The 14,167-nt window shown below is 37.4% G+C and overlaps 1 protein-coding gene across 1 annotated transcript; it reads right to left on the bottom strand.

Annotated features, from left to right (window-relative positions):
• Positions 1 to 1,086: 1,086 nt before the first annotated feature.
• On the bottom strand, positions 1,087 to 9,358 carry LOC110968782 (protein boule-like). Its single transcript, XM_022218752.2, has 9 exons — positions 9,335 to 9,358; positions 6,846 to 6,974; positions 5,988 to 6,079; positions 5,852 to 5,906; positions 3,434 to 3,509; positions 3,225 to 3,367; positions 1,437 to 1,508; positions 1,326 to 1,361; positions 1,087 to 1,245 (listed from the first exon to the last, which is right to left on the bottom strand). Exons 1-9 carry the CDS (start codon positions 9,356 to 9,358, stop codon positions 1,087 to 1,089), a joined length of 786 nt encoding a protein of 261 aa, XP_022074444.2.
• Between the last annotated feature and the right edge of the window lie 4,809 nt (positions 9,359 to 14,167).

The raw sequence follows: 14,167 nt of genomic DNA, 5'->3' as shown, positions 1-14,167 counted from the left end.
AAAAGTCTAAAATGACTCAAATGTCTCCAAAATAAAATCAAGTTGTGTCCTTAATGACGATGACATCCTCAAAATGAGTCATAATTAGTCTAAAATGGCATAAAGCTAGTCAAAAATATTGTTCTAAATATCCCAAATGAGCAAAGTTTCTCCAAAATTCCTAAAATGAGTCAAAAATCAGGTGAAATCCGTCCAAAAGGACCTAAGTTTATCCAAAACTAATCCAAAATGACTGACAGTTGTCCAAAATGCATAAACAATTGTCCATAATGACACAAAATGAGTCCAAAACGTGCAAATAGAAGAAAGAAGGTGCAAAACTAACACCTCCTTGTGTGCACTGTTCTGCTTCTAGCTGCACATATCATTACAAATACACAAAACTAGACTCAAAAAGTGTCTAAAATGACTTAAATCTGCTCAACATTTACCCAAAAACAGTCCAAATGACTAGAACATTTCTAAAAACTAAAATCAGGTGAATTCCATGTAAAATAATTAATCTCTGAACATTAAATGTTAGAAGTTCATAGTGTTGTCAGTCTGATGTTTTGTTGAGTTCTGATGAACCAAATGCTGCTGAACTCCATCCTTTGCCTCCCCCTTCTGGCAGTGACAGGAATTACACGATGCTGGAATCACTTTCTTTTAAAAACTAACTTTTCCTGTGAAGTTTCTTTTTTATCAGAAACTTTTCTTGGACATTCTCTTTAAGAAGCCAGCAGGTCGTTAGACAAACAGTAAAGGAAATGTGTGTGGTGATCACTGTTTATCTTCACTGCTCACAGATTAAGGTCCGTTTACCTTTGCAGGGTCGTGCTGCAGAACAACAGGAGTCAGTCCTTCTGCTCTCTGAGGATAAACCGGGTAGACGTGCTGCATCGCTGGCTCCATGAACTGAAAACACACAAGAGACAGTGGACAGCGGTGTTCGTAAACACACAAACGTCCAGCAAACCTACGAAACATGTGGGGCTCTCATGGCTTTAGTTTTAATTGAATACTCCTGTACTATGCTATATGTGTACAATAACCCTATACCATAAATGTACTGCAGTCCTGTACTATGCTACTAAACTGAAGGAGTCATTCAGCTGGACTGGTCAGCTGTTCTTGGTAAAGGGGCACCTCTGCTGCTCCGTCCTCCATGACGGCCACAGGGTTCTGGACAGAGCCTCCATCAGCCGGCTGGTAAACATAATCTGACGGCTGGGAACACACGGCTGCACCGGAGGGCATCGCCAGCTGGACCATTAAAAAGAAAAGGTCAGCACCCGACAGGACTCCCCTGGATTCAGAGCAAAGCAAGGCTTCTGTTGGTTTACCTGGACAGGATTCCACTGATACTGGTTTGGGACGCACTGAGGAGACAGAGGGAGACAGAGGGTTAAATCAGACCACTGATGGAGGGGAAGCAGAGGATGAGCTGATCTCACCTGGTAGTGGTGATGGGCTGCAGGCTGGTAGACGGGCTGCTGGGGCTGAGGGAGCATCAGCTGATGGGCCGCCTGCAAGGAAGTAATCATCATTACCGTTATGACATTTAGAAAAAGGGTTATGACAAGATTCATGTCATTTTAGACTCAATTGAGAACGCCGTAGTCACAATTTGATTTTATTTTGGATACATCTGAGTCATTGTAGACTTTTTCTGTCATTGCAGACAAATTACACCTACTTTAGGACACAATTCAGATAAATTCTAGTCATTTTGGATGATTTTTGGGTGATTGTTGAGCAGATTTATGTTATTTTAGACACATTTTGAGTCTAGTTTTGTGTATCTGTAATGATGTGTGCAGCTAGAAGCAGAACAGTGCACACCAGGAGGTGTTAGTTTAGCACCTTCTTTCTTCTATTTGCATGTTTTGGATTCATTTTGTGTCACTATGGACCATTTTTTATGCATTTTGGACAAATTTCAGTCATTTTGGATTAGTTTTGGATAAACTTAGGTCCTTTTGGACGGATTTCACCTGATTTTTGACTCATTTTAGGACTTTTTGAGAAGCTTTAGTGATTTGGGACATTTAGAAAAACAAATTTGACAAGATTTATGCCATTTTAGACTAATTTTGAGTCATTTTGAGAACATTGTAGTCATTAAGGACACAATTTGACTTTGTTTTGGACACATTTAAGTAATTTTAGACCCTTTTTCTGTCATTTTGGATCAATTTTGGATAAACTTCCGACGGGTTTCATGTAATTTCTGACACATCTTGTGAATTTTGGATGAGTTTTAGTCATTTGGGACATTTAGAAAAACATTTTTGACAAGGTTTATGTCATTTTAGACTCATTTAGTGTCGCTTTGAGAACATGGTAGTCGTTAAGGACACAATCTGACTTTATTTTGGACACATCTGAGTCATTTTACAGTTTATTTCTGTCATTTTAGACCAAATTTGAATTTTGAATTGAATTTCATTTCGGATGAATTACACCTACTTTAGGAGACAATTTAGACAAATTTGAGTCATTTTGGGCTATTTTTGGGTGATTGTTGAGCAGATTTATGTTATTTTAGACACATTTTGAGTCTAGTTTTGTGTATTTGTAATGATGTGTGCAGCTAGAAGCAGAACAGTGCACACAAGGTGGTGTTATTTCAGCACTTTCTTTCTTCTATTTAAATGTTTTGGACTCATTTTGGGCCATTATGGGGAATTTTTAAAGCATTTTGGACTAATTTTGGATAAACTCAGTTCATTTTGGACGAATTACATGTAATTTTTGACACATTTTATGAATTTTGGGGGAAAAAATTAGCTATTTGGGACATTTAGAGAAACATTTTTGTGTCATTTTCGACTAGTTTTGTGTCATTCTGTGAAGGACACAATTTGACATGATTTTGGACACATTTGAGTCATTCTAGACTTTTTTCTGGATAAACAGATTTCATCTAATTTTGGACACAATGCAGACAAATCTTGGGAATCTTAGAGAAGTTCTAGTCATTTTGGACTCTTTTGGTTTATTGTTGACGAGGTTTTCGTCACTGGACACATTTTCTTACATGCAGGTGCAACTTCAGTGCATTTTTTGGCTTTTTTTATGTATTCTGATCAAAATTTTCGCCTCCAAATGAACAAAATGTCATAAATAAGCACAGAAAGATGGACTTTTGTTGGTTTCTTACATCTATATTTGTTTCTGTCGGTTCTAACTGTTTAGACAGAGACAGAAGTGATCATAAAAACAGCCGGGTTGGTACTTACAGGCCAGTGGTGAGCAGCAGGGCTCATGTTGGGGCAGTGGAAGTAGGCCACTCCGCTGTGGTAGGTGTAGGGGGTGGTGAGGCACGGGGGCATCTGCTGCTGGGGGACGGCGGGTTCAGGGCTGGCCGGGGGGGCGCTCTTAGCTGGGAGACCAAAGCAAAGCGTCAAACAGCGGCTCACCTCGTGGTCCTTCATATTGTCAGACTTACTTCTTGCTGAGCTCTGATGCTTCCTGATGGCCTGACCAATGAGCAGCTTCTTGTCTTTGCAGCAGATTCCATTGGCCTTGAATGAAGCAGAAGGAGGGACGGGCGTCACATGAGACTAAATCCTGAATTATCATCCTGACCTACAGCTGACACGACAATTTAGAACCTTTAATTTACATCTATTTCTTTAATCGCTGCTCATTTTTAGCGATCTATCTCCAGTTATTAAGGCAGAGACGCAAAAAATGGAATGAAAAACGTACAAAAATAAACGGAAAATGACTGAAATGTTTGGAAGCAGAGAGGTCTGACCCTCTTTCTGCAGTTTTTAAGGCAATTTTTAAGTCATTTTGGACAATTTTACTGATGTTTTGAACTTTTTTTTGCCCTTTCTGGAAATTTTTTCTGTCACCTGGACAATTTTCAAGTCATTTTGGACACATTTGGATGAGAATTTGGGATGATTTTTGAAGCATCTAGGACAAATTTAGTGTCCTTCTGCAAGTTTTCAGTCATTTTTTTAAGATTTTAAGTTCACTTCTGAACAGGTTTAAGTAATTTTGGACGATTTTTGAGCCATTTTGGGGCAATTTTAGTGATATTTTAAACAATTTTTTCATTTCATGAAAATCTTCTGTAATTCTGGATCATTTTCAAGTCATTTTGGACACATTTACAATATTTTTTGGATAATTTTTAAGCATCTTGGACAAATTTAATGGCATTTTTCAAGTTTTCAGTCATTTTTAATGATTTTAGTTCACTTCTGAAAACATTTAAGTGATTCTGGATGTTTTTAATGATATATTGAAGAGATTTTTTTGTCATTTTTGCAAAATTTTCTGTAATTCTGGATCATTTCCAAGTCATTTTGGACACATTTACAATATTTTTGGATGACTGTTGAAGCATCTTGGACAAATTCTGCAAGTTTTCAGTCATTTTTAAAAGATTTTCAGTTGACTTCTGAAAAGATTTAAATATTTTAGACAATTTTTTGTCATTTTGGACAATTTTGGTGATATTTTGAACAAACTTTTCTTTAATTCTGGATCTTTTCAAGTCATTTTGGACACATTTGGAATAATTCTGGATAATTTTTGAAGCATCTTGGACAAAATTTAGTGTAATTCTGCAAGTTTTCAGGCAATTAAATGATTGTACGAAACGATTTAAGTAATTCCGGATGACATTTGAGACAATTTGGACCATTTAAGTGACATTTTTGAATGCATTTTTGTCATTTTAGACCATTTCTAGAAACTCTTCTGTAATTCTGGATCATTTTCAAGTCATTTTGGACACATTTGGAATATTTTTGGATCATTATTGAAGCATCTTGGACAAATTTAGTGTCATTCTTCAAGTTTTCAGGCATTTTGAATGATTTTCAGTTCACTTCTGAAAACATTTAAGCAATATTGGATGATTTTAGTGATATTTCAAATAATTTTTGTTGTTTGACATCATTTCTGGAACATTTTCTGTAATTCCGGGTCACTGTGGACACATTAGGAATGGCTTTTAATCATTTTTGAAGCCTCTTAGACAACAAAGGTTTGGAAGCAGAATGGTCTGACCCACTGTCTTAGTTTCTGAGATGATTTTTGAGTCATTTTGGACAATATTTGTGATGCTTTGAACAAATTCTTGTCACTTTAGATCATGTCTAGAAACTTTTCTTTAATTCTGGATCTTTTCAAGTCGTTTTGGACACATCTGGAATAATTTTGGATCCTTTCTGAAGCATCTAGGACAAATTTAGTGTCATTTTGCAAGTTTTCATTCACTTTTAGTGATTATCTTAAAAGATTTAAGTAATTCTGGACGATTTTTGTGTAATTTTGGACAACTTCTGTGATATTTTGAACAAATGTTTGTCGTTTTAAATCACTTCTGGAACATTTTCTGTAATTCTGGATCATTTTCCAGTCATTCTGGACACATCTGGAATAATTTTGGATGCTTTCTGAAGCATCTAGGACGAATTTAGTGTCATTTTGCAAGTTTTTAGTTCACTTTAGAAAAGACACAATTTATTCTGGACGGTTTTTGGACCATTTTTGACAACTGTAGTGATAGTTTGAACGATTTTTTTTGTCATTTTAGATCATTTCTGGAAATTTTTTATATTATTCTGGATCATTTTCAAGTCATTTTGGACAATAAGAGTTTGGCAGCAGAGTGGCATGACCAACTTTCTGCAGTTTTAGAGAAAAACGGGTTGAAAGTTTTGTGTTTTTCAGAATGGTCTGACATTCCACTGCAACGCTGTATTTGGGTTGTGGGTTAGACCGCTCTGACACTACAATCTAGACCATAAAATAATACAGAAATGACATGCAACCAACTCAAATAATAAGAAAGGAATGATCCCGCTTTAATACACCTTTTACATACGACTTGTTCTTTACTCACATTACTCAGGATCTTCAGGGCGTCTTCTTGGGTTTCAAAGGTGACAAAGCCATAACTGTTTAAAGACACAGAATCAAAGTGAATTACCTTTAACATCCTCTAATGGACGAATAAAAAAATGGCACAATCAGCTCACCCTTTTGACATTCCTGAGCGATCGGTGACAATCTTCACCTCTTGGACCGCACCGTGTTGTGAGAAGACGTGCCGCAGGTCGCTGTCGTTCACCTGAAAACACACGTGCAGATTTGGGATTGAGCTCTCGTTATACGACAAAGTGTGTTTGCTGAGTGAGTTTACGACCAGCAGGGGGCGTCTGTGAAACATCTGCATCGGCCCTGTCCACACGTATCCGGATAAGTCTGAAAACGCATATATTTTTCTCTGATTCGGCCTGTCATCCACACGTAACCGGAGGTTTGGGTTCTGAAAACGGAGGTTTTGAAAACTCTGGCCAAAGTGGAGATTTGGGAAAAACCCCGGGTATGCGTTTACGTGTGGACAGACATAACCGGAGTTTTAGGAGCGCAGACGTCACTGCCTGCGACAAAAGTGCTGTGACGTCAGACATGCGACCTTTGTAGACAATCGGAGCAGAATGGACGCGCTCAAATGTGTGCTGGTTTCAACATTACTACAGGCGCTTTTTGCTTGTTTGATCTTATAAGCTCATTTACTGCTTCACCTCGAAGAGCATCGGAGAAGGAGGACTGCTGTGACTTCCGCTATTTTGCACCGGACAACCATTCCACGTCCTCGGCGTGTTCGACACGAGAGACGCCGCCGCCGCTTCTTCTGATTGGATAAGCTTGATATATACGTACATGTATCCGGATACGTGTAGACGGAGATTTTTGCAGAAAACGGAGACGTGTGGCCGCAGATTTTTTCCTAAACGGAGGGGGGGCGGATATTCAGTTTTAAAAATATCCGGATACGTGTGGACATGGCCTGAGAAATGTGATGCTGCTGCTGAGTAACGGTTTGTTCTTACGCTGTAGTCAATCCCACCAACAAAGATCCGGTTGGGGATAACGGTGCCGCTCGTGGGGGAGTGGAGGCTCAGGCCGTCTGCGTGCTTTTCTGGAGGCGACACGTCCGGGGTGGAGGAGCTGCTGCCGCTCTGGGATGGACACAAAACGACACGGCATGGTGGCATTTTCTTTGTTGGCCAGCAAGAAACGCGAGCCGAGCACATTGTGTTGCAAATAGAAAAAAAAGGTTTCACAAATCAAAAAAGAGTTTTAAAGAGTCTTCAGCTTTTCTAAGGCCATCTAGGTCAGATTTTACTGGTCTGAGAATAAAGATCCATGTGAGGGAAAAGCACAGAAATACTCCTTGTTTTGGAATTTTGCAGAAAGAGTAAAGCAGGGCTGTCAAACTCAGTGTAGTTCAAAAGCAAGAGAAAATATTACAAAAATGAGACACAAAACAACAAAAATGAGAAACACAATGACAAAAGACAGACAATGCGAAAAAAAGATACAAAAAAAATGACAAAAGAAAGTTACAAAGTGACAGTGAAATGGACACAAACGAGACAAAAAAATGACTAAAGCAAGAAACAGTACAACAAATACATGAGACAAACGACAAAAGCAAGCCAAAAAAAGCACAAAATGACAAAAACGATGCTCAAAACAAAACACAAAATGACAAAAATAAGACAAAAAACACAAGCAAGACAAAAAGGAAACACAAAATGACAAAGACACGAGACAAATGACAAAAGTCAGACAAAAGAACAACAAAAAAAGTTGCAAGAATGAAACACAAAAGAACAATGACCAATCTAGCATTTTACTTCATGATCAAAACAACTTGTCATGGTCTACAAATTATTAGACATTTATAGTTTTACTCATTTTCAACTGTAGTTAATGTCTTCTCTGGAATTTTTACACTTTGAGGGCCACATTGGACCCTCTGGAGGACCAGTTTTGGCCCGTGGACCTCATGTTTGACAGCCCTGGAGTAAAGGTTTCATTAACCAGTGCTGTGTATAATCTGCTCCACACTTGACCCATTTACATGGAGTGGCGGGCGAATATTCGGATATCAAATTAATATCCAGATAGTGCTGTAGCGAACAAATATCCGGATATTCGGGATATTCGGGTCCAGCCCTAGATATATTTTTGTATCATATTCCATACATCAGGCACTTTTGTCAACTTTTTGGTCACAACAATCTAAAGGAAAACCATGGCAACAAGTGAATGCTACCTCAGCGGCCAACAGATCTACCACTGTGGACGTATCGGAAATGACACAAAGAACAACTGATTAAATTGTGGGGGTGTTTCTGAGTCATATCAGATCCCGTTGCCCGCTACATATTTAGGTCACGTCATATTAAACTGGTATCTGGCTGCTGCTGATGTCCCACTGTGATGTGCCAGCTTTTGTGGAAATGGGTTGGAACGTTAAATAATTAATTTCGGAATAAATATTGTCAATTACAGTGTTGAAACATGTTCTACAAGCTCGAAAAAATACAGCTTTTTAGCATTTGTCACTATCTCCTGCAATTTTATCTCAACAAATAAGCTTAAAACATCCCAACTTTTATCACAATTTTTAAGAAAAGCTGCCGCGAATTCAGGCATTTTCAGCCGCAACAATCACGAAAAACGCCCACGAAATCCTAGAGGGACTGCCCAGTAGGTTCTCACACTAAACATCTGGTCGTTTTGACACCTAAAAAATGTTCAATATAATATAGATATTATATATTCAGAGAAATTATTGTAAAAACATTCAAAATGCATTTGAAGATGGTGTTCCATTTATTAATTATTAGTTAACTAAGTAATTAAAATAATGTGTGTTTGTATTTTACAGGTATAATGTAAATTACATTACAAAAATGACAATGACAATTCAGGAAAAAAGCACGTTATAAACCTGGAGATCAAATTTGATACAGACATTTTAACATGAGTTAATTGGAATCTAAACAATGAATTACAGAGTAAATATGCATTCATTCAATGCAGAAAACACTTATTTTTAAAAATGAGTAACAATTTAGATGTTATTTTTACCTTCACTTCCTGAAAATTAGCAATGATTTTTCTGAAAACCTTACGTGGAAGATTTCACAAGAGCAGCCACATTGAAAAGGGGCAAAATGTATCAAATGTGATAAAAATGACTTTGCAGGGTTAACAATAATAATAATAATAATAATAATAATAATAATAATAACAACAACAATAAGCTCAGCTTCCTGAACTTTCAACCTGAACTGCCGCATGCTAAGCTGCTAGCTAATCTAGCATTTCTATTTGGCTAATTTTAACAAACGCAGTGAAAGAGGCTGATAATAAATAGTAAATTGATCTCATAAAATTAATAACATACTACCGCACCGACGGAAGTAACTAAGAGTTATTCAATGTGGGGGAAAAAAACGATTTTATGTGACTACGTTAGCACGTTAGCCTAGCAGCAGCGGCTAGCAGGGAGTCATTAGCTCACCGCGTTCTGGTTCTCAGCGTCCATGTCCGCGTTAAAGTGTCCTGTTTGCGTCCGTAAATGTTTTTATTCGGGTTCAAATCTCGGTTTCTTCATGGCCCGGTTCGATGTGGCGGCCGGTTCTGCTGCCGGTCACCTCTGACCTGTGACCTCATCACTCCGGAGACTACGGAAACGAACGAACCCGGGACGGAAACACACGAGGTACAATGCTAATACTGCTACAACTACTGCTGTTAATACGACTACTGATAATAAAATAACAATAATAACGAAAATAATAATATAAATAATAATAGCAACAATATGGCATATTGTTGTTATTATTTTGAAATCATTACAATTATTACATATTATTACATTGACTATGTAATTATTATTGCCACTATTAACATTTTTATTATTATAATTATTATTGTTGTTGTTAGTTTTAGTATTATTATTGCTGTTATTATTATTAGTTTGTCATAGTAATAATTATTATTACATTGATTACATTATTATTATTATTATTATTGTTTGTTTATTGTTATTATCATGGTTGCGTTATTCCTGTTGCTGTTATTGTTGCTATTAGTAGTAGTAGTAGTAGTGACAGTAGTGGTTTTAATCATGTTTATTTGCATAGCCTTGCTTCATCGCGTGTTTTAAAACTACTGCACAGTAAATATTGAACAGAAGCTTCAATAAATTGTCTGTTTATTAACCTGTGTGTCGCATTGTCCATTAAAAAAACTCTGCGTTTAGTTTGATTTAAATTCTGACACTATTAATGCAAAACCTAAAGGTGAAGGAGAATAAAAACAGAAATCAATTATGATTTAAAAATGGGTCTGTCCACACGAGGGCGCCATTTCTCTGTCAGTGAAAACAAAGCTGAGACTGACTTCACATCCAAATTAGTCAAAGTAGAAGAAGCTGTTTGGTTTTACTTATTTTCCTGCTTTTTCGTGCTTAAATAAGTAATGATATGCATATTTCATAATAACAAAAGTGCTAAAAACTGCTTTTTTTCTTTTTTATTGTACAAAGCACTGCATATTTTGCATCCTTTTCTTAAAGCTTTTGTTCCAGATCAACAAATGTTATTTCAGCCTTTGTTTAGTTTCTCTTATTTTTCCCCTAAAATCATGACTCATGTTGCAATATCTGTCAGAAAATACAACAATATTACGTTTTCTTGTTCTGTACAGTCACTGAAACTACCAGTTTCTGCACAGATTGACTTGAAATGAGTATAATCAAAGGCTTCATAAATCAGATATCGTGTTTTTCAGACTTTTTAGCCTCTCAGGAAGAATTTATTCCAGATTTGACCACACTGTATTGTTGTTTAAGATCTTTATGTGGTCTGATCCATAGAATGTGGCCATTTACAGTTTTTCTCCGTTGCTTTGGTTCATTTGTCAGATCAGAATTGAAATTCTCAACACTACTTCTTCAATCTTCTCATCATTGTGTCAGTTGTGCACATTCAAAAAGCAGTTTCTCATTTCGTTGAACAAGTTGCAAATGCTTTGGTCCGTCCATGCAAATGATTCTGTACAATTTTCTGCTGTTTCCTACATTATCATTATGTTGATCAAAATGTATTCTAATGGGTCTGTGTTGAATAATCTCACCCCCCACAGCATTAAGGCATTAGTTCGTCAGTCTTTACATGCAAAATGTTTGAGCAAGCTGTCATAATATGTCAGGATATTTCTATATATTTCCATCAGATATTTTTTCTAAATCTGTCCTGAATTGGTAAATTTCTCCCAAGTAAATCTTGACTTTCTCTAGAGTAGGGAAATGTGTGAAGAATTTTCTGAAACCACTCAAAGAAGCAAGAGAAGATTTTTATGACGTGGATGAGAATTTGTGGCCCAACAGACAGGAATGTCAGGAGGTGTAGGAAGACTGCACTGTAATTTCTAGAGCACTGTATGTACAGTTTTCCCTTAAGATTGTCCTGTATGGTCATATGTCTACTTTAGTTTTTTCTATCTGCTATGCAGCGCTGTATTCCTTTCTGTATCACAATGACATAGCCTAGCCGCGCTAGACCCAGCTCTGAAGACACAAGGGTCTAGGCACGCTCGACAGGGAGGGAGGCGGGCTAAAAGGTTGTCTATCAAATCACTCTGCAGCAACTGGGTAGGTATACAACCAATCAGCGCAACGAATAGGCTCCTAGAGCGCCGGAAATCAGAGGATGTGGTAGTTCGGTGAAGCCTTATTTCTACAGTCAATGGGTGAAGCTCAAGTATATTACAGACATGTTAACAGAAAGATTATTCAGAGTCGGTGCTAATGGAGCTCAACGACTGTTGTCGTTTTTGTTGTCGACCCTGGCAGAGAATTAAATTCGTTGCCGTGGGTTGTCTAGCACGGCTAGGCTAGTTGTTTCCGGTTGTTTCTGTCAGAATCGTTGTGCCTCTGTCGTCACTTAGTTACGCCCGCCTTCTGACTCTACACTTCATGGTGATTCGTCCGGCCAGTTTTAGGAGCATCCAGCCTCGAGCCTTATGGAGGGTAACTAGACCCACCCTGGCAGAGAATTAAATTCGTTGCCGTGGGTTGTCTAGCGCGGCTAGGCTAACAATGACGTGGTCTGTCAACAGATTACAACACAAGCAGTAAAATCATAAATGTGAATCTTGTCCAGTCTCTTGCAATCAGTCTCCAACATACACTAAGGTGGAACTTACAATTCACAATAGCTGTCTTTAAAACTTTAGCCATAGTTTCCATCAGAACATCCCTCCAGAGTACACTGTTAGAATGACAACATGACTCAGCAGATTGACTGTCCTATTCACATAATGATGCCAGGACTTGTCATTCAGATGATCCTAACATGTTCATTGTCACAGATATTTACTTTTGAGAGATGAACTGACGGATGGATGGACAGATGAACCAACGGCAATCATCACAGAACTCCGCCTCGTTCCTTGATGGAGTAATAAACAGAACGTAACACCAACAGTACTTAAAGCTAAAAGTAAACTTCACATGAAAGCAGGTCTCTAAAAGCGGTGATTTAAAAGACGTTCCTGACTCTGGAGGCCTCATCTCCTCAGGACGGCTGTCGGTGCTTCTGATCACAGAGGAAACCTGGACATTGACCAAAGAGCTGACAAGAAGACCGGAAGCATTGGAGATGTGGTGCTGAGGAAGAACGTTCAACATCAGCTGGACAAGAAGGTTCTGGAAACGGCGGAAGAGAAGGTTAATGGACGACATCGAGTCAAGAAAGACGGCGCATTGTGGTCACAACTTGAGAACCAGTGAACTGTTGGGGCTGATTATTGATGGCAGCATTAACAAAATGTCAGAAACACAGTGGAACAGGACCTTCTACCTCCATTTTTGGCGTTTTCTTGGTGAATTGCAGCAGAAATATATGAGAAACATGGACTGTTGGGTCTACTTATTGACCACAGCATTAAGGATCTTTAGTGGAACAATACCTCCGTTTTTTTGGTTTCCTGGTGAATTTTAGTGCAACTATATGAGAACCTATGAATTGTTGTACCTTCTTATTGACAGCAGCATAAGAATCTTTCATGGAACAGGACCTCCTAACTCAGTTTTTGGTGGTTTCCTGGTGAATTTTGGTCAAAAAATAAGAGAACCATGGACTTTGAGTGGTACGATTTTGCTCTGGGACGCCTGTTGCAGCCTTAATTTTCTTGTGATTGACGATAAAGTGCTTAGAAACACCGTCAGACCGTACACATGGAACAATACCACAGGGCCACCTATAACACAGCCATACCGTTGTGAGTACATCTAGTGTTTCGTCGTCTCTCTACAACAAAAAGCTCATTTCCCAGCCACCCGTCTTCGTCTGTGGGCCGCACCGTTGCTTGTCATTCATTTCCAGCTTTTCTTAATTAGCAGCGAGGTCTGACTGTGCAGAATGAGGAGGGCATGTCTGATAATTACTGCAATTTAGCAGCTAAAAGTCCTTTCATGTTCCACAAAGATGGCTGTCAGGCCAACAAAAGAACAGAGTGGGGTTCAGAGGCTTGATTCTTTGACTGTTTTACTTCCACTCTTTGTATTGATTAGCTTGATTTCACAAATTATTATTTTTGTTGTTGTTATATTAATAATTATATAATAATAATAGTTATTATTATTCTCACTATTATTATTATTTTCATTACTTTTATTTCACAATAATAATAATAATGACAATAATTATTATTCTAATTATTATCATCTTTATTAGTAGTAGTATTATAACAACAGCAGCAGTAATAATTCTAATTATTATTATGATTTTATTATTATTATCAGTTTATTTATTATTAGTTAGATTTTGCCTTGTTTTGGGGGATCTTATTATTCTTTTTGTTATTTTTTAACACTTAGCGCATAAAAATATCTGCAAAGTTAGACTTTTATTTTGAAATCCTTAAGAAACAAGTTTTCTTTCAACTAATAGCAAATATTTATAAAACAATGATAATAAATCCAGTAAAATGGTGAAATTTTGGCCTGTTTTCTGTGATTTTACTGCGTGTTATGTGAAATTTAACAGTAGAACAGTTAAAAGCTGAACACGTGATTAAAAAATCGTAATTGACCATTTTTAAAAAAGATTCAATCATTTTCAACTCATTCTCAATGAGTTTAAAGTCATTTTCATCAGCTCTAGGTTATTTTGGACCATTATTGTGTCCTTTTGAATGAGTTTACAGTCAGTTTTGATATATTTTTTGTAATTTTAAATGCCTTTCAAGTCATTATGGACAACTTTGAGTCATTTTTCTTTTTTTTTTTTTTTGATAGATAGATTAAACCTTTATTAATCCCACAGCAGGGAAATTTACAATAATT

Source organism: Acanthochromis polyacanthus, chromosome 22, assembly GCF_021347895.1.
Source record: "Acanthochromis polyacanthus isolate Apoly-LR-REF ecotype Palm Island chromosome 22, KAUST_Apoly_ChrSc, whole genome shotgun sequence".
NCBI lineage: Eukaryota > Metazoa > Chordata > Actinopteri > Pomacentridae > Acanthochromis > Acanthochromis polyacanthus.
This window is presented reverse-complemented; position numbering and strand designations above follow the sequence as displayed.